The following is a 22,067-nucleotide window of genomic DNA, read 5'->3' as shown; positions in this document are numbered from 1 at the left end:
TTCAGCTGTAATTACCCCTTTGGTATCTTTGCGCCAGCATGGATTTATTCCTGGGAGAGATACAGCTAATCATATTTCCCGTGTTGTGGCACTTTTGGATTGGGCCCAGGCGACTGAGTCATCTGTTGGGGTGATCCTGTTGGACGCCGAGAAGGCGTTTGACAGGGTCTCCTGGGCCTTTCTGTGGATGGTAATGAAGTGGAAGGGATTTAGCCCGGAATATATATTAGCAGTGCAATCTTTATATATCTCTCCTAAAGCAATAGTTTCAGTATCTGGGTTGTCTTCAAAGGCATTCAGTATAAGCAGGGGGACTCGTCAAGGCTGCCCATGTTCCCCTTTGCTCTTTGCTTTGTATATTGAACCGTTTATAAGCTTAACCTCTTCAGTGCCCATGACGAGATAGTCTCGTCATGGAGCACGGTCACGCTGTGCCCATGACGAGACTATCTCGTCATGAAACCCGCCCACTAATGTAACGCCCGGCACAGGAGGGGGAAAGGGCGTGGCACTGAAGGGGTTAATAGAGAGCGCCCATGACATATTGCCAGTTACGGTCAATTCTACTGATTACAAGGTGTTGGCCTATGCTGATGATATTGTTGTTTTGACCATGGAGGTGGCTTCTGCATTTCCTGCAATTACAGTCTTAGCAGATCAATTCGGCAAGTTTTCTGGTTATAAACTCAACGCATCCAAAACCCAGGTAATTCAATCTGCAACTATGCCCCCCTCAGCCGCCCCGACAGTACAGACCGCTATGTATCTAGGGATTAAAATTACCCCGCAGGTAGACCTTATTCCAGACATGAATATCTTACCTTTGATCAATTCTTGCACCTGTCTTTGTATGGAAGGTGCAATGTTCTTAAAATGCTAATCCTTCCTAAATTCCTATATTTGTTCCGCACAATCCCTTTGGAATTTTCTCAATTTAGCCTAGCTAAAGCGAACACAACTTGTAACAGGTTTTTGTGGGGTTACCGCCGTCCGCGTAGGGCGGCAAAGTGGATGTGTTTACCCCGGCAAAGGGGTGGCTGGGCGGTTCCTAATCTTTTATATTATTTTTGGTCCTCCATAATCCAACATTTCGGACTACCACTGTTTGGAGATATTGCTGGGCCACCATTATCGTGCAGGCCCTCAATTTTTGAAGTAGGACTGGGTGAAAATGCAAGGGGGATTTTACTACGAGTGCTGGAACCGAGCTACTACAAGAAAACCAAGTTCAAGGTGACCTGGTCTATGTTTTCAGTATGGCGCAAGGTTCGCCGAAAATGGGCGGTTCCAAACCTGAATTATTATACCCCTTTCTCAGCTTGGTCACTACCTCTAGTCTTCCGGGATCAAATCACTTTTAAATGGATTGAAGGAAGGTTGGCAAAACTGGGTGATTTAGGTCATGATGGCTGTCTGGCATCTTTTTCCTGGCTTAGGGATAGGTATCAGCTTAGCATACAAGATTTCTTTAAATACTTGCAACTCCGGAGCTTCATAGATAGATTGAAGGTTAACTCAGAGGTATTGTTTGGTAAGATTACTTTGCTTGAGCTGATTTCCAGACGCTCGAAAATAGGGGTAATCTATCAGCATTTACTCTCAGGTCTGCCAGATGATATCGCAGCGCATACTAGAAAACTTGATATTAAGTTGGGGGTAACAGGGTTGGATTTATCTGAAGCTCTTGCAGTGGCCGGGAGTGTCTTAATATCCGGGAGCTTACGGTCTCAGTGCTATATGGCCATGTTTGATTTATATTACACCCCGGCTAAGATGTCTAAGTGGGGGGTAATGGCCTGCACGGTTGCCCCAGATGTGGGCACTTGGCTGCAAACGATGTCCACATGTTTTTTTAATGCGTAAGACTCCGGCCCTTTCTGGACGATGTTGAGCAATTCATCAACTTAAGGCTGCAGATACCTGTTACTCTCTCCCCTGAATTGGTGATTTGTGGGCTCGAAAGCAGCATGTTGCATGGAAGATCTCAATATACCTCTGCTTTAGTGTTAATTGCGATGGCTATAGTTCGTCTATGTATAACCTCGGATTGGATCAGTCCTGAGGCTCCTACATTTTTTAACTGGAGAGCAAGGATGTTGTCCTTGCACAATATAGAGACTGCTGTGTGGGAAAGATGGGGCATGGACTCCTTTTGAAGATTGGTTAGCCTAATAGGGGCTTAGCCACGTCATTGTTTCAATGTAAAACAATTGTGCGCCCTTTTTTCTTATTATTTATGCTTTAATGTTTGTTTTACAAAGCCACCATGCTAAGTGTAAACCGTTATCTCACATTTATGTAAGCAAGCTTTTTTTTTAATAAAAGGTAAAAAAAAAAAGGAATCTAGAACATGGAATTCGACGATAGCTTACCCTATGTCGCATGAATCTTTTACCTTTAAACGACTTAACTGTAAACTGGTCCCATTGCATGAAATATTGAAAAATCTGTAATCTTTGTGAGCTGAGCATTCAGAACCTGGATCATGTCTTGTTTGTCTGTCCAGCATTGGTTTTGAGTCGTCGTCGTTGGTTTCGGCCGATGTTTTTACAAAACTGTATTAAAAATGTAACTTCAGCCTGTGACTTTCTGTTTTGCCTGAAGAACGAAGCAGTATGTGTAAAACTATTCCATTTTTGTAAGGAGTTTATGTATATATTTTAATCTTTTATATATCCTTTTAAATGGGTTCTACTTCTAGACACATGGCTCTCCCTTTAATTATGCTGTTAATCCCTGTGCCTGATGTCTTTTTATGGAGTCTTAATATTCTCTCCATTTTTGGATTGTATTTTGCACATGTATTGGCTGCTATTCAACTGCTCTTTCCACAATTGGGATTATGTTCTGTTACTCCCACTCTCTTGCTGCTAATTTCAAACTCAATTTCTACCGAAGCTGTTATGTGTTGCTGTTTAATGTTTTAGAAATTTGCATATGTAGTTGCTGCTATTAATGTGTTTTCGCACAAAATAAGATTAGATTTCGTTTTTTAGGTTTTGTTGTAAAAGTAAAATGTATTGTTTATCCAATTACGCTGATTGTTTCAGAATACTTTTCTGTCTTTTGCCAAGCAACTGATGTGATGTACATTATCCTACACTGATTCTATCACGAAGATGTTATTGTTCAGTATGGACCTAAACATATGCCACTTGTTTTGGTAGAGGTCTTTTAGGACTTTGTTGCTGCTTATTGGTTTTAATGCTGAGAATCTTATTTGTTTCGCTCATTAGGGTAATTGACAGTATCCACTTATGTCATGTAAGGGAAAATCTAAGACCTGCTATGAAGGCTTTCGATATTCAATAATGGACTGAGAAATTAATTGTCCTTGTGTTTTATGTATATTTTTATGTGGACCTCATTGGAGATCCAAATCTTTAATAGATATTGATTTGAATTGAATGACTTTAGGGGCTAGTGTAGGTATTTCCGTTTGGTCATTTATCTCTGTGGACCAAATGACAACGATGCTCTTGATTACTTATTATTATTCTATAATAAGAATATTCACCAACAGTAAAGTCCGACTCATCCATGTCCAAAGTCATAACTCAGCTCATGATGCCCTTGATTGGGGCTGCCGCATACATTTTGATAGGTCCACTCTGGCACAGGGAAATGTTCACATCAGGAATCTATAGAATGTAATTTTCCCCCCCCCCCCGTTATCCCCTCCCCCCCTCCCGCTCCCTACAAACCCCTGCGACCCACCCCCCACCCTCCCCCACCCGTAATGTGAGGCAATTAGACTCTATAAGAGTCTTTAGTGATGGAGAGACGCTCCCAAACCAGATTTAGACTGAAGAAAAAAAAAACATTGAAAAAGAAAAAAAAAAAAGGAAGAAAAAGAAAGATAATAAAGAAGATATAGAGAGGCATATAGAGGCATATAGAGACAAATTGATCTAATGTATCTTTGTATCTATATAAAATCTCAGTAATGTCCAATACGCTCTCTATTCACCTCTCCCTATTCATCAAGTCCAGCATCCGAGTTCTTTGTTTTCTTTATTTCTCAACATCGCTAGTAGGCCATTAAGTGAGATTATCTAAAAATTCTTTGGCTTTTATTTCCGAAGTAAAAAATTTGGTCTGGCCATTGTATAGAACTTTCAGTTTGGCTGGGTTGTTAAGGTAGACTTGTGCCTTCTTCTCCATAAAGGGTTTGATAAGTTGTCGCAGGCGCCACCTCCTTTCCACCGTAGTGTGGCAAAAATCCGGTCTCACAAAATAGGAAATGGAGTCCCTAGTCCGTCGAGCTTCTGGCCTGACTCTATCTGAAATAGCTTGTCGGAGAAGAAAGTTTCCAAAAAATACAAGGACTGCTCGTGGTTAATTTCCTTGCTTCCTAGTGGGTTTCAAGGTGATTGGAATTCTATGCACCCGTTGCACCTCAAGCTCCCAGTTCCATGAAGAGAGCTCAGGAAGTGTATCTTTAAAGAGTTGGATGATGAAGGCTCAGATATCAGTACCTTCAATATTTTCAGGTATTCCGAGGACGCGTAGGTTGTTACGTCGTAAGCGATTTTCCATGTCCTGGAGCTTCCATCTGACGTCACTTAATTCTGCTTCATGTAGTTCAACTTATTCCTGTGTGGCTGTAGCCTCTGCCTCATTAATGACTATACGGTCTTCCATTTCTGTCGTTCTGGTGTTGAAGGTGTTAACTGATCTTGACAATTTACGCACTACACCCTGAACCTTATGTAGAGCTAATTGTGCTTTGCGTCCATCCCTTGATGTTTCTTCTCGATGGGAGGCAATAGCCTGGAGGACTGTATCCATCACCGTGGAGAGCGTAGCATCCTGTTAATGTGGAGAGCACCGCTGCATCGGTCGGGAGCCGGTGGCATGTTCTTGAGACCCCAATGCAGTAGAGGGGGAGTAATCCCAAGTCAACCCCTGGGCCCTTTTCTTCCGTATGGTAGCTCTTTTATTTTCCCTGGATTCTGCCGTTCTCACCACGTGGTCACTCTCCGTCTCGGAACCAGTGTTAGTTTCAATATCAAGTTCAGAATCATCTGACCATCTCGCGTCTTCTATCCCTTCTGATATTGAGTAGAAGTCTGAGGGATCCCTGTCGGTGTCGGTAGGATCGGGGGTTATCTCGTCTCCATCGGTTTTCTCCTTGCCGTCAGGAGCCTCCAGCAAGTCTCCCAGATTTTTTGAAGTGGCTCTAAGATCTGCTGTCCCCAGATCACTCTCTAGCACATTGCATATGGGCTGGTTTTGCAGTATTTGCCCTTCCTGCACAGCCACAGTCATTGGAGTTTTACGGACCATTGGTGTAGCTTCAAGTACTGTTACTGGTGCTGACGCGAGTAAGCCTGCTGAAGTGGTCTGTGTCAATAATGTTGAAGAGGCTAACGAGACAGTAGAAAAAACAGGAGTATCACATAAGGAAAGATTCTCCATACCTTGTGTTCCAGCATTAGGGTCTGTCCCAGCCTTAGAGTCTATTATTCCTGCCAATGCAGCTGTAGACTCCTTGCATATCATAGGGCTGTCCTTTCCTATAGTTGTAGTAGCATTTGTGCTAGTGTTCATTATTTCCCTTTCCTCGATTATGCCATTCTGATTTTGCCCACTAGGTGTCACTGTAGACCCGGGAGTAACTCTCAGGATATCCGCGGTTGATGGAAAAGCTGTTGGTTTCTGTGATGGGGAGACCGGGGTCTGGGCCGAAGCAGATACTGGAGCGGGAGTCTTTCGGAGCAGTTCGATCACAGATGGACCAGCTACGGGCGTATTCGGCTGTTGTCTCGAGCCCCTTGCTGATTTTCCAGCTCCCGCGTCGAGATCAGTAACATCGCCGCTGCCCTCCAAGCGTGTGCCGCCTCGCTTCGCAACCAACTCCTTGTCTCGAAGAGCCTGCTTCGCTGCTCTAGTCTTGGCTGCAGCAGCGGCTATCGTAGCAGCGTTTTTTGGCGCCATGCCACAGGGGACACAGGAGACACTCCGTAAAGGCGGAGCTGTGTCTGAGAACCGAGCCGGTTGATCTAGCTCTAAGGGTCCGTCTTGCTTCACTCGCGTAGCTGCCCCACCAGTCTGTATACGGGCAATTAATCGCAACACAAGTACTCCGATCAAAGAGGTACAAAATGAGAAGCGTAGCTGTAGTGCACTCGGGTCCGGTGCAGACATCAAGAGTCGATCTTCCACTCTGTTCCCAGACATCACACCAGGATCGCAACTGGGATTTAAAAAGCAGCGAGGAATGGGGTAAGTCCTTTTATTTTCATTATTATTTAATTTAAGCAAGACATCTTTTGTTTCTTCGTCTTTAGTCTACTTTCAGAGCGCTGGCTTGGGAGCTGCCTCAGAGCGGTCTAACAGGCCGCCGCCATCTTGCCTTCCGCATAAGAAACCTTAAAGGCTTTTTGGTTACTCTAATTTCTTTAAGCGATTGGAGTCCTATATTAATGATTTTGATTAATCAGAACGGGGTGAGGAACATCAGTGTAAATATTGAATTTAAAGTTGGCTGGTGGTGGTGCAAATTATGTAACACTGATGGTACCGGTTCAATGGGGAATAGTTTTGAATGGGGAGAGTAAAATTGCGATGTTGGAACGTAGCGGGTCTCAATGATGGGAGAAAAAGGGCCCAGCTTTTTCAATTGTTACGTCAGGATCCTGTCGACATCCTCTGTATTCAGGAGACCCACATAGCTGGATGTGATAAAAATTTATTAAAAATTCCTGGATTTAATTTGATAGCAGCAACATCTCAAACGTCTAAAATACGGGGGGTTGCTATCTTGGCAAAACCCGGTTTGGGGAGTCCTAGACGCCGACTTGTCGACAAACATGGTAGGTGGGCTGTGGTTCAACTAGAGTCGGATATAACCATTTGTTCACTCTATGGCTCTAACTTGGATGACCCACAACTCTTTATCGAACTTGAATTAGAACTGGCTTCTTGGGCCGGCCCACTTATCCTGTGTGGGGATTTTAACATAAATATCGAAAAACTAGTAAACAACAGACTCCCACAGAATTATAGTGGTCGGAAACCCAAAGTCTATAGGGCTGTATCCCATCTGATGGATAGTCATGACTTAAGGGATACTTGGGACATCTTGAGGCAGAATGATAACGGCTTCACCTATTATTCCTATCCCCACAACAAGTATGTTCGATTAGACTACATTATGACATCAATACATAAGACAGCCCTAATAGACATAATTAAATCCCCCAAAACCATCTCTGACCACAACGCACTTACGTTCATTTTTTAATTGGATAGCTTTAATAGACCTAATATCCAATGGTCATTTGACCGAAAGCTTTTTACTAACCCAGATTATATTAACCATATTACATCATGTGCTCAATCTTTCTTTGATTGTAATCAATATAGTGCACCCAGATTCAGTGTATAGGACTGTTTTAAGGCAATAATTAGAGGAGAGACTATAGCGTTTGTAGCTAACCGTAAGAAAACTCAGGATAGTATTAATAAACAACTTAATGCGGCACTCATTAACCTGGAAATAGTGCATGCTAAACAAATTCAGCAAGGAATATCAACCTCTGATACACTGCAAAAATTACTGATTTTAAAAACAGAAATTAATAGCTCGCTAACACAAAAAGCAGCGGAAATATATCAAGCCAATAGAGATAGAATTTATGAAGCAGGGGAAAAAGTAGGGAGGCAATTAGCTCTTAAAACTAGACAAAAAGAAACATACAATAAAATAAAGAATATCGAATATGAAGGTCAACAGTACACCTCCCCTCAAGATATTGTAGAAGTCTTTCGAAAATATTACCAAAAACTATACCAAAATGATAATGAACATCTATCTGCAAGAGACACGAAAACCTTTCTCAGTGAGAGGCTACCGGAACCAGAGCTATCTAGAATACTCGATCGAGGAGGTAGAGAAGAATTGGAGAAAGAAATTACAATGGTAGAATTAGAGACTGCATTATCGGACCTAGCTAATGGGAAGGCGGCTGGTCCTGACAGGATCCCCCTAGAGTTATATAAGGTGTTGGGCAAACAGATACTACCCTATCTATTAGACCTGTTTCTAGGGATACAACATCACTCAGCTACACCAGAGTCTTGGAAACACACTAATATAGCGATATTCCCAAAAAAGGGGAAACCCCCCCAGCTTCCATCTTCATATAGACCTATCTCACTCATAAACTCTGACTCAAAGCTATACTCCAAGATACTTGCAAACCGAATGAGGGGGGTCATCGAACATCTGGTATCCCCATGGCAACATGGCTTTATCCCTGGGAGAGGAACAACTGACCATACCCGTAGAGCCATTGCCTTATTTGACATCATGGGCGCCACGGGGGGAGAGATGTCGATGGTCCTACTCGATGCCGAAAAGGCATTTGATCGAGTGTCTTGGCGGTTCTTATGGGAAATTATGGAATTCAACAACTTTGGCCCAGGCTTCATCAAAGCCCTAAAAGCCCTGTATATCAGCCCTAGGGCTAAACTATCCATTGAAGGCTTTGAGTCAGAGTTTGTAGAGGTACAAAGAGGCACTAGGCAGGGCTGTCCTTGTTCCCCGATATTATTTGCCCTAGTAATTAATCCTTTAATTTTAAAGCTTTTTAACTCCCCCCAAATACAACCAGTTAAGGTGGGTTCATATTCTACTAAAATATTGGCATACGCCGACGATATTGCCGTGCTTACAACCAAACCGGCTGACGCAGTGGCAGAAATAGAACAAATAACCCAGGTTTTTGGATTCTATTCTGGCTACTCACTTAATAGAGACAAAACCATGGTTTTATGTACAAATAATACTATATATGACAGTCCCTATAAAGTCAAAAATGCAACCTATCTCGGTGTAAATATTTCTCCTGAGGTAAAAGAGATTAACCGGCTTAATTATGATCCTTTGATCAATGCAGTAAAAACAGATCTTAAGAGGGTAGATAACCTACATCTTTCAATAATAGGGAGAGCGAATTATATTAAAATGAGTATATTTCCTAGAATACTCTATCTATTCCGGGCTATTCCATTGATAGCCGACGGTAGCATTGTTAAAATCTTTGATTCCACAATATCTAAATTCATATGGAACTATGGTAAAATAAGGAGAGCATTACCATTACTAACCCTCCCCCTACATAGAGGCGGCCTTGGTATCCCGAACTTGACATTCTATCTCTGGGCGACACTACGCCAACAAATGGGCCTGCTCTTTAAAGTCAAACCGTCCAATCTACCCAACACAGACTCCTATATCCCTTCTATTTTTGAACTTGGACTAGGTGATAAATGTCAAGGGCTATTTTTGAAACAACTCGAAGCGTCCTATTACAAAAAGACCAAGTTTAAGGTGATTGGAGACGCATGGAAAATCTGGAAACTTGCCTCCAAACAACTAGGTATACCTAAAATAACAAGATACACCTCTCTTTGGCACAGTAAGATCATTTCATCATTTTTGATAGATAATGTCTCTAGGAGATGGGAGAATATAGGCATATATACACTTGGTCATTTTTTTGGACAGAATGTTATTCCATCTTTCGAGGGACTACAACAGAGATTTGATATTCCATCCACAGATTATCTAAAATATTTCCAACTCTTTACCAATATCCGTAACTCTAAACTTAATATTAATTTAGATAGTTTTTATTTTTTCTCTATTATTGAGAAGCGAGCTACTAGGATAGGTACTCTATATGATATATTTTCTCAATCCTCTAATGACGATCTAGATCGTGTTGAGAGATCCTGGGCACAGAAACTCGGAAACCCAGATGTAGATATCAACTATTCCCTAACTCTTTACACAACATTATTTTTAGCACCTAACCTTAAAGCACAATACTTTAAAACTATTAACAACCTGTATTTTACTCCGGCTAAACTCTTCACCTGGGGATTACGAGTAGATGATTGCTGCCCCAGATGTAGACAGGGACAGGCAAATTTAATTCACATGTTTGCCGAATGTCCGAAACTAGATAATTTACAAACATTGATTGGAGGATTTTGGACTCAAGTATTCGGGCGGAACTTTAGATCTTCCGCTACCCTATTTCTTCTAGGTCACGACGAATCCTTAGGGTACAGTCTGGAGGAACAGAGGATTGTCTTCCTGGGCACTGCCGTCTTTCGTATTATTCTGGCGGCTTGTTGGAAAGATCCCAATGTACCCACCTTTCAGATGTGGCTTAGTCGATTTCTTGCCACATATAAGCAGGAGATAGCTATATATAGCACAAGAGGTAGGAAAGCTAGAGCCCGGGGTACCCAGATCTGGGCCCCAATCTCCAACTGGTACTCCAATGTAAGATCTCCCCCCTGATAAGACAAGGGCCGACATGATATGACGATGCAAACTGTGTAAATTTTCACTTTATATCTTTTATTTTTCATATCAGCTGTGCATATGTATTGGGTTGTAATGATTCTGTTCTTTTTCCTGATGTATTTTTGTTTTATTAAGAACTTATTATTTTTAAAGAAATTGTTTGAATGAATACTACAGATCATGCTCAATAAAAAAAAAAAAAAAAGGAATCTATAGAATGATATATACCCACTGGATAGGATATTCTGTATGATAGGTGACCTCGTGCTTGTAAAGGCCAGAGTCAGATGATTCATCACTACTTACTGTTTACTTTGCCTGTTTAGAAACAAGAAAAATAATATGTATTTTTGTAAAACACTGAATACAACTTCAAAGGTGTTTGTATATACCTATGTGTTTTCCTTTTCACTCATTGCTTCATTGTCAATTTACGAATTACCTTTGCAAATAGGTTTTGAAGATTTGCCGGGGTTGGAGGCCAAGGATTATGTCACACTTTCCGTCATAAGTCGATACCTTGACTTTAAAGTGAGTATTTTCTTCATTTAGTTTTAATCAATATGTATGTTTATATTCAATACGGAAAATAATTTCTTAGAGAAATAAGCTCTATGAAGCGTTCATGTGATTGGATCTTATAAAACTGTAGCAGATGCTGCACCATAAATATTACATCATGTTCTTTTCAAATCTCTTTATTACAACTTTCATTAAACAATGAAGGGAAGAAACGATGTACCTATTGAGTAACCGTACGAAACATGCACTCAATAATCACAATGGAAGTTAGGTCAATTGTTTACAATAAAACTTCAGCTTGCAACACACCTTCTAACTACCACAGTTATGTTGCTAACGTTAACTCTCCCTACTTTGTATTGTACGTTTTGCGATAGAAGACAGTGAGTGCATTTGACAGTTCCTTATCAGCAGCTATTCATTGATATGTGGAACCAGAAGACATTTCTCAGGACTGCATTCCACACCCTGATTTATAATTTCAGTCAGTACTTTAATAATGTCAACCCAATGTTATATGATTGGTGGGTACATCTGAACTGAATTATACAGCAATTTGCTTGGGAACACAAATGTATGGCAAGCATAGGAATTGTCATGGTTTATTCTCTGCTGCCTGACGTGTCATTTTTTTTGTATTGAAAAGCTTGTTTTACATGTAACTTCTCTGTTATGTTGTCCTGGCCAACATTAAAGCATCCATATTCCAGCTTATGTCAATTACAGATAAGTTTCTAATATTCACCTCCCTTGTGGGTTTAGCTATCATTCTAGCCAGATACCGTGTAGAGACTGCTTTCTGTTTGCTGTGTGAGGAAAGGTCAGGGTAATTTCCCAGCTACACCTACTAATGTTAACTACTTGGGCATATACTAAGAACCGCTTCGAATGTGTTTCTTGTGTGGTTGGCAATTCATTTACGGCATTCTGTTTTTTCCAAAAGTAAAGCTCTGGTGTGTCTCATGTTTCCTATTTTGATCTCTAAACAGCCCCATGTAGGAACTCTTTCTCTTTCCAGATGGGAATTTGAGGAGAAAAAATACCTTGCAGTTCAGTTCAATTTTCACTCTGTTCCATAATTGGTGGCCCACTTTCACTGTCTTAGTAAATGGTGTGTCTCTTCCCTCATCTTTTACTAATCAAGCATTCCAGCATCTTGATATATTCCAACAAGTCAGTAAGTAATGACATTTCCCGCCTTCCATTCCCCTAGCTAGAAAAATGTAGAGTTGTTATTTATAGTTTCTAAGGTGGTAAAGTCAGTCCACTCACCAGATGATTTACGATTTGGAAAGAGAGATTAATAAAGAACAAACGTTAAGGAAAAAGGTGCTGCTGCACGAGGCTATGGTACACATAAGTGATTGCGTCAGTCCCAACCATAATTAAGCAGAGTTCTTTAGAATTTGCATAACAATGTCTATAGGTCTCTGCTGCAGAGTAATGGAATTATATGCTTAACTAGCAAAATAACGGGGTCTTCCCAGAATGCCAAACACTGGAATTTCATGCAAAGGGTAACCCCTACAACTCTCCGCGAGCCAAATACCTGACTTGTCTTTGTAACTTGTTTGGTGTGTCTCTATTCCACAGTTTACTTTTGATTCCTGCATGGTTGGTATAGTCTCCCTTGGGTCCTTAATATAAAGAAGACATTGCTTGCATATAATGAGACTAACGGTGAGAACAAGCAATGGTTGACAGTGGAAACTGACATAGACATCAGTTCCAGTACTACACGAGGAATTAAGAGAAAACCAACGTTTTGGCCAAGGTTACCAAATAGGATCAGTATTGATATTGACCCTGAAATAATTTGAAATGTGTTTTGGAAATTAGGAAGAGAAACCTTCAACAATAAAAGACAAATAAATATATCCAAAGAAAGGAAGGAGAGACGAAGAATACAATAAGATAATAGTGTTTCCTTAGTGAAGAGCATTCAGTATCTTCATCTATATAGTTCCTCCTGAAGATCCACACGTATTCTACAAATCCTCCAATGTAACTGCCTGATTCTTTCATATATTCCTGCACCACAGGGTGACACATTGGGCTCCACTGATGACGAATTTGAATCCCTAAGTGAGAGACAACTGCATACAAACTAGTCACACTGGACCTGAAAAGAATATAAAATCTTCAAAGGCAAACCAGATACCTACTTGTCATTATGGATGTGACTTAATTTTATGCAAGGATCATCCATAAACAAAGTATTAATGCATGCCGATATTTCTAATGACATCCCTTGAATCTGCTTCAACAATGATACTTGACTGTTGCAATTCTGTCTAAATAAAACATGTTTATATTCATCGAAATGTATTTCTGCCAATCAAAGAAAAGAGCAGTTTATATGTGCCATCCCATGTTAACTCTACCATGGTTTGGTGGGACTTAGGTCAATGGTTCCAACAAACAGAAATACTTGAATTATGCGTTATTGTGTTTATACTCAATTGATGACCTTTCTGTCAGGTAGAAGAACTTGTCTTCTGAGTTGACAACATTTAAAACTGTATTATATAACTACAGAGGTGAGTTTCACTATATTTTAGATCTGCTAAATTGAGGTCACCCAATGGAATGAAAAATATTGAGATTAGCACAATTAAAAAAGTGTCCTATATGAATCCATTCATCATCCACTGTCTCCATAACGAAGCATGATCTACCACGTGTGCCCACTTTGTATGACAATTTTGTATGGACAAAATATGGATGACACTGATTCTTCCACTCTACTGCAGCACTCTGCCACCAGCACAAGCATTTCCGCACCTAAAGGGGGAGAATTTCAGTTGAGCCATTGACCAATTGCTTGTCAGATCCTTTCTACCAATGCTCTCTTCGTTTCCTCATCCACCCTAAGCTCATACTAGCAGTCCTCCTCCCGAGTCGTTTGGCTTTCTGCTTCCCCTTTCACCACAAGGACACTAACATTGCACTGCTACTTTCCTGATACCAATGCTCGCTCAGGGAAAACTTGCATACAGAGCAGGAGCTCTTTAAAGTTGTGATGTGGAGCACCTGTATCGGAACAAGATATGGAATCCATAGCCGTTTGATTAATTCCCTAGAGATGATTTTGAGGTGGAAATCAGGTTTTTTGAACTACATTCTGTAATGGATGACACCTTATCTATCAACATGGCTGGTCAAATCAAATGGAGGGCTTGAACCTGAAAGACTAGACTACTCTTTTTATCAAGCCTATCACCATTACCATTACTCAAGAAAAGGTCTGACTTTAATAGTAGAGGCTGTGAAAGTATGATGCATAAGGCCAAATTTACCCCATATTATACTCAGGCTTTTACCTGTTAACATTTACGATTTCCCTGTGAATGCAATGTAAATAAAAAGCAGTTTATACTTTATGAAAAAACATAAAATCAAATTTGCCACTGAAAAAAAAAGAGAATGACGTGTATTTCTATAGAAATAGATGCCAACCGGGGTCCTTCTTTCCAACTTAGGGCCTAGTTACGATGTCGGGCTTAAAGTCTCTGACCAGCTGTCAGGGGCTTTCTGCCCGACATTGTAGGTTTCAGTCCGACCGCCGTATTAGAATGACCACTGTTGGAGTGAAAACTGCAATGCGCTTCCGACGGGCTCAAGGAGCCAGTCGGAAGACACCATAATCCCCTAATGACGGCGGAGCCAGGCTCGGCTCTGCCGTTGGAATTATGATGCCACTTTCCACCTACCCTATCATGGAAAGACAGGCGGAAAGTGACTTTTGGGGCCCTTAGCAGGGCCCCCTTATTTCCTAGACCTCTTCAATGGGCCCCTAAACATCCCTGCACCGTGTGGCAGGAACCATGTGGTGCCTGTCACACGGTGCAGGGATGTTTCCAAACTTTCATTTTGCTATGGCAGCATTTTCTGCGGGCCTTTTCCGCCCGCCGCACAAGCTGCCCTATGGACGGTTGCAAAATTGTGATGTCGTAACCACTGACCTATGGTCGGGCAGTTCCAGACCGCTGTGGTGCGCCCGACATCATAAAGAGGCCCTTAAATTTTTTATAAATAAACACTGGCAAAACCAATAAGTTCGGCTTATTTTAGGTGTTTATTCTTTATTGTAAGCACTGCACAGACAGTGGCTGCAATTGCCCAGCCTAATGCAGTGGATTCAGTTTGTACCATAGACATGGGTGAACAGGAGACTTATGTCATTTCTGTTACCTCTGTCAATTCTTCATTGCCAAAGGACTAGCTGAATGTGTCACAGACCTATTTTATTAAACAATGATTCCCTATTTTGCATCTCCTCTAGTAACGATTCTTGAGTATTTGAAGAAGTTTGCTAGTATACTGAAGGTAATTTAAGACAAAGCCCTTGCAAGGCATAATTACTTTCTCCTGTGGTCTATACGGCACCATTTCAAGTAAAATTTCACCACTCTCCTTCCACACTTTAGAATTCTGTGCCCTAAGAGGGCATTATAAAGGCCGGATACTTAATTTCTACCCACACACACAGATTACCAGTGTTCAAACTATGTTTAGCAACAGCAGGCCCATATTCATCTTTCAACCCCATGGGTGGTAAGTGTGTTTGTAGTGCTCTTTACATCTCGATCATCCAACACCTTTTAGCCCCTCTCCCTCCTTTCCCAGTATGTGCGTTGCTTATTCCTAGTCATCGCAAGGAGGGATAGATGCCACAAGTATTGTTAGTTACTCTTTATTGTTCCTTTTTTAAACTATATAAACTTTTTTTTCTCTCTCCTTCTCCATCCACTTTTGTATTGTTAGGCAGAATATCTTTACCCTTCTTCCTTAGTGCAGTCTTTCCCTTCATAATTTGTAATTTTGACTGCTGTTTGAGATACCCTTGTATGTCAGAGGTATGGCATTTAAGAATACATGCTTTCACTTTCCATCTGTTTGGTCAGTTGTCGTAGATATATTGATCTAATTAAAATTCAGCCTTTGTCCACTTTTCACTGCTGCTTGTCGGAAAATAAATGGTCTAGTGGATGATTGTGTTATGTTTATAAATATACGCTGCTGTTTAGATTCATTTGGTTTCCCCAAAGTCGGTTCTATGGGCCTAGTGAATCTCACATTCTACATTTATTTGTTTCTTCCAAGTCCGGGTATTTTGTAGGAAGATCCAAATAAACTATATTAAAATATATTTTCTGCACTTGATTGCTTACATCTGAATGCTTATACTTTTTAACTCTCCTTTATCATTTAACCGTGCTACCACACTTCTATTATTTTGGGTCTTTTTCAGCTCACCTTTGGTGCTACAGGTAAAAACTTTATCAGTTGCACAAGATTTTGTAATTGTAACTTTTACTGGTATAATTTTATTATCACAATTAATATTTCTGTTTAACCTTTTTATCAATTCTCCAATGGTAACATAATGGTTAATAAATGTCTCTCAACCTGAGTGTTGCATTTAGGCACTTACCAATTACTTTTTTGTAAGCAATTTATTCCCCATAAAAGATCTCTCTATAATCTAGGGGAAAAAATAAAGACAAACAATGTTTTGGCTCTCAGTCACTTTTGCTTTTGCAATGATGTGCTCAAATGAATTATAGTAGACATTGAACATCCCTTAACTGAACTTTCACTGTTTTATCCATTTCAATTGAAATCATTGGCTCAACCGTGTATTCATATAAATGACTTTGCTTTACTCTACTACATCAAAAATGCAGATTTTCTAAAAATCTAGACCTCCCCTTTACGGCTTTAAGGGCTTCAGACGAAGCCCCTGGTTCTGACTACCCACACTTATCACTTTGTAGAACACAAAACGACAGATTGTTGCCTTTGCCCGCCATTTTGAAACAGATATCACTAAATAATCTTCCCAATGTATTGCAATCCACATTAGCGGCCCTGTGTGTGGCTATTGTGGCTTCTTGCTCGGCTAACTCCACTTTCACTGTCCCCCAACAGTACTAGTGAATAGGCCTCATAGACCTGCATGGCAGTTCGGCTATCATGATTGACCTATGGTCGCTACATGACTACTTAAAGGGTGTCTGTTGCATACAAAACCCTAGGGAATCTGTCATAATATTAAGCCTAAAGGTGTTTCGCTTATTCCGTTTGAAGAGTCAGTCAAAGAAGTCTAAACAAATTTAAATATACGTCACTGCTTGCACTAGGGGGCACCAAAACCTATAGCACGGCAAAATTACTTATGTTCTAGGATGTTGCTACATTCGATGTAGAAGACAGTTCCTGGGGGCCCAGCCTAGCAGCTGTTGGGATTTCCAAAGATAAAAATTCTAGTATCCTTTTTAATTTTTCCACCTGCTTTTAAATACATCTATAGATACCATATAACAAAAATAAACGTAAAGATAAATGATTCACAGTTTAATAAGCAATTGTCATATATTTATGAGTGTTTCAAGCTTTACGAGTTGATTTTTTTTTTCAATGTACACAAAGGTTGGAGAAATTTGGAGTGAAATAAGTGCAGAACTGGCAGAAGAAGGTTTCCGTCCTGTTACTCCAGATGAAGAAGCCTTGGAAGTCATTGGGAAGGCCTTTGAAAATAGTGGGAAGATGGTAGCATCCCATCAAGCAATGATACTTGAAAACAAACGACAACAGGATCTTCAAGAAGAACAGCAAATATATGCTGAGGTGAGCCTTACAAATTGTTTTGAGATAACCTGGAGCCCAGAGAGCTTTTAAATTAAGGTGTGCAATTCTTCTTATCACCGTGAACATGTAAGTTTTTGTTGGGCATAATACCCTTTTGGCTCTCAAACGTTTATGGGCACTCAAGTTGATTGAGATGTTCTACATCATTTCATCAGTAGCTGTCTCTATTCCTATTTGGTGAATGCAATTGTCTTTTTAGGTCTAGTGTAACAGCTTTAGATATCTAACCGGCTTTTGTAATTGCAAAACATAATACATAATAGTAGTAAGTATAGATAGCTGAGCTTACACGTCAACCCTCTTCAGACAGTGCTTACTTGGACATTGTGGATCAGCCCACCAAACATCTAACACAAAAATGGAGGAATGGGTTAGCCCCCTTCAGTCACTGGCCTTCTGGCAGGTGTCACTTACTTTGGATGAGCACACTGGACAGCTATTTGGTCTGGCAGTTTGAGTTAAGTTATTTGGCATGTTTACTTCTGGTTGACTTTGAACAGACAAAGAAGACTGCATGTCTTACTTGTGTGCCACACACTTGCACTACGGGGAGCAGTTGTATGCAGCGACGGCTATGCAGAAGAAACAGCAGCAAACCCCTTTGCTCCAGCATATGGAGAGTAACTTTCATAGCAGCACTTATTATGACAGCTCAAGAGCAGCATCTGAGGCCCTCTTTGGTGCTGACCACACATCACAGCTGCACGTAAGTCTCTATAGACAGACCAAGCTCATGAAGGCATTCCTTTGCCATAGTTCACGTCTGACATCAAATAGGCTTCTGAGGCTGTCTCTTTCCACTACTGACAGCAGTCGCCCCAGCCTGCTGCTCCCAAGGACCAACTCCTTCCTTATACTCAGTGGACCATTGCTCAGATCCAGTGTGCAACCTTAGGTTGTTGCACCAGGTGGGACATCTGAAGTCTGCAGATAGTCATCACTGGTCCTGCAGTACATTGGGAAGTCACAATTCGGCAATCTGCTGGGAGTTTCAGCATGTCCATATCTGCATTTGATCCTAGGGCAAAGAGGCCTCTTGTGAAAGCACTGTCACTGTCAGGTATACAGTAATGGTCCTACAATATGTTAGTGGACAACCATGCAGCAATAAATTAGTAAATACAATCACTATAATGTAAGATCAGTACTGAATGGGAATCCTAGTAATACACTGCATAATGATAGATCAATGTTTTAAGGGCATATACCGCTGCCAGTCACACTGTGTTTGTTCTGGGGCCTGCCTATCAGGAGAAAGGCTAGTGTGTTGTTCCTATCTGCCTTGTGCTTTTACCAACTGTAGAGTCGGGAGCAAACAGTCAGTGTGAAAACGAGGGGCTGCATCTGGGTATGGGCAATGGACAAGCAGGATTCCACAGTTCAGAACGGAATATCAGGGTGTGTTTTAGGTGATGTGCCTGCCTGTGTGAACATGTCTGTGATTGCCCATCTGTGTTTTTGCATATATGTATGCAACTGTGGTTGTGTATATATGATTTTGTATTTAAAACAAAGGTTTTTCCCATTCTGCTCCATCCAGTGTTCACCAACTGCTTTCCCACCCAGCTTTCGTTCTCAAACACTGCTCCTTCATCCTAGAATTTTGTATACAAGCGAGCCCCATCCCCTACTCTCTGTATCCCATGTAACCCTGGGCGAAGTACTGCGCTACGCTCGCGTAGTTTGCGCTACTTCGCACTACGCGAATTGCATGTAGCACAGTGCAAAAACGCTTAGCGTAGCGGTCTTTTTTTGCTTGCTCGTGGTCCTCAACGTCAAGTTGGCGACCGCAAGCGAGCAAAATGACATCTCGGCGAGACTTTTTCCTCGTTCGTGATCAGCAACATCAAGTTGACGATCGCGTTGAGAAAACTGCAGCTCGAATACAAATCTACTCGAGCGGCAGAAAACGACCGCTTGCACTGGGCAATGTGCCGTTTGCAATGATTGCACAGTGCGGACAAGCATCCGGCACTGTGCAATCAGTGCGAACAGCATTTCCTACCGCACAACGCAGTTCGCGTAGTGCTACGCGTAGCTCGCGTAGTGCGAAGTGCACTTCGCGTAGCTACGCGTGGCGCTACTACGCGAACCACGCCCAGGGTTAATCCTATGTTCTGTAGTTCTGTGGTTTATTGTCATGCGCCATTCCCATGCAGATGCACTCTCAAGTCTAGTAATCTCCAGTGGTCTTCCATTGAGTGTTTTTTCACCCTCGCTCTTCCACCCCGTGATTTGAACATTCTCTCCCATTCAGTGTTCTACTTCACTGTTTTGTGCTCTCCTCACCCTGTGCTCTCCTACACCGAACGGTTTTACTCTGCCCTCTTCCATACTTTGCTAACCTATTTTATGCTTTACCATTTTACAGTCTGACATCCCATTCTAGACTTTCTTTCTCATGTGCTCTACCATCCAGTGGTATTTATCCTAAGCATCCCCAATCTTTTATCTTACTGTTTTGCGCTCCTCATAATGTCTCTGTTGTCTCCCATCCAGTGCCCTCACATTTTATGCTGTACCCTGACCCCTTCAATTTGCGATCATCCATCCTGTGCATTCTTCAGTCCAGTGGTCTCTCTATTGTAATACTATTTACAATACAGCGTTTTTTCCTACCATTTGCTTTCTCCAATTTCATGAACTCTCATTCCATTCTGTGCTATTCTTTCCTGGCCTCACTTCCTCATCCAGTGATGTCAAAATGCTTGCAAATTGCCATGTCCACTGTCATCCTGCCCTTCCTTCATTTAGTGCTTGCCATCCTGTACTTGTTCATTTTAAGCCTTCCTCTTATCTGCTGTTTATTCCAAACAAAGCATTTTTATTCTATGTTGTCTCACAATCTGTCCCTCACCCCACCCTTCCACCATCTAGTGTGTCACCATGCCCACTACATTCTTCGCTATAGCATTCAATGCACTCCCCTAGCTTATCTGCCAAACTATTCCCTCAAATCATACACACGCCGATTCTTCTCTCTCCCATTTTACCTTCTAAACTAAATTAGCCCGGTTTGTGCTTATCTAGAGATTGAGCCTCTAGTTTTGTCAGCAATCTCCTGCCAAGAAATTACCTGCGATCCAGATCTGAGATCTCCCAAGTTCGTATTCCAGCCACCTTAAGAGGGATAGAGAGAATGTCATTCATACATTCAGGTGTTCTAGGGGAATAGGAGTAATAAGAGATTCCAAGGAATTTCTTTGTCGTACACCATACTGACTGGGCCGCTAACAATACCATTAACCTAACATTTTGGAAAAACTTGGGGTTACCAAATTTCAAGAGAAAATGTTCCTGTCCATGCTCAATTGACAAAGCTGTCAAGAGATATTTCAGAGTCCAATACTTCGGGCTGAGTTTAACATACGGAAGTTCTTAAACTATACGCATATAGTTGGAAGTCTGGTAACACTAAGCCCCCCACTATTTAATTTGTTCCTAAACTTTTTCCAGGAGAGTCTTGGTATATTATACCCCAAATAATTGGAAATTACTTCTCCCTGCAAGCTATTTATAGTTTTCTTAGGGAAAATGAATGTGATACAGTTAAAACAAAAGGTCAGTTTTGGAATGATCATCATGTTTATCACATTCGCTCTACCATATATATTTAACGCGAGATCCCTTCACTTCTGCAGCAGTAGGCTGATTTCTTTACCCACTCTAGTAATATTGGTTGCTTGCTAGTTTGTCAAGGTTCTGAGTTAGTGTGACAGCTAGATATCCTACTTAAGACCATAACATGATCTCTGTTTTCTCTGGGTTAATTTGGTATCCAGAGAGTTGGCCAAACTCCTGGGCTAAGTCATAAAGCCTAGGGATTGTGACATAAGGCTCTGCGGTGTATATAAAGATGTCATCCGCATAGAGACACCATTTTATAGACAGAGACTGTGCAACAAAGCAAATAATACTAGGATTCAGGTGAATCATCTGTGCAAAGGTTTTGATGTATAATGCGAACAAAAGAGGACACCCCTGACATGTACCCCTACCTATAGTGATGGATCAAGATACCCCTTTATTACCTAAAACCTTGGCCGGTGGCAAATGATATAACTTTTGAATTGCAATAATCATGATTTCCTGGAACTTTACCATCTAAGGACCTCCCATAATTACTACCAGTTAACCTGATTAAAAACTTTTGGCACATCTAAAGTGATATCAAAATGAATAGCGTGGCTGGGTTAGAGTCTGTGCATAACCATAAGAAAAATTAAATTGCCTGAGTTCCTCTAAATGCTCACAAGGATAAAGGAGAAATGGCCACCCACGTTCCCAAATATTTCTGTGGACTGACAAGCCCCAAAAATCATAAATAACAATAAGTTTTATCCTGAGCAATACCAATACAGTCCAAGAGTTCCAAATGTGTAGTGGTCGAAAATCTTCTTCTTTAATTTCGAATGTTCATTTCATGTCTCTTCACAATCAAATCCAGCAATACAGTTGTTACAATTTTGTTAGTACATTGGTTGTTACAGTCACAACCTGGTGATAGACGTAGCCATAGCCAACACATGTTTCGTCATCGGGTCATCACCCTTCGACTTCCTCA

The 22,067-nt window shown here is 41.1% G+C and overlaps 1 protein-coding gene across 1 annotated transcript in view; it reads left to right on the top strand.

The window, feature by feature from the left end:
* The window catches only part of CFAP69 (cilia and flagella associated protein 69), a 630,939-nt gene that overhangs the window by 516,938 nt on the left and 91,934 nt on the right, over nucleotides 1-22,067 (top strand). The window contains exons 19-20 of the mRNA XM_085631353.1: nucleotides 10,782-10,858; nucleotides 17,285-17,482. Of these exons, the coding sequence (XP_085487479.1) occupies nucleotides 10,782-10,858; nucleotides 17,285-17,482 (275 nt within the window). The remainder of the gene's footprint in view (nucleotides 1-10,781; nucleotides 10,859-17,284; nucleotides 17,483-22,067) is intronic.

The sequence above is a fragment of the Triturus cristatus genome, chromosome 10 (assembly GCF_964204655.1).
Source record: "Triturus cristatus chromosome 10, aTriCri1.1, whole genome shotgun sequence".
NCBI lineage: Eukaryota > Metazoa > Chordata > Amphibia > Caudata > Salamandridae > Triturus > Triturus cristatus.
The sequence above is the reverse complement of the archived record's forward strand: the minus strand, read 5'-3'. Positions and strand labels throughout refer to the sequence as shown.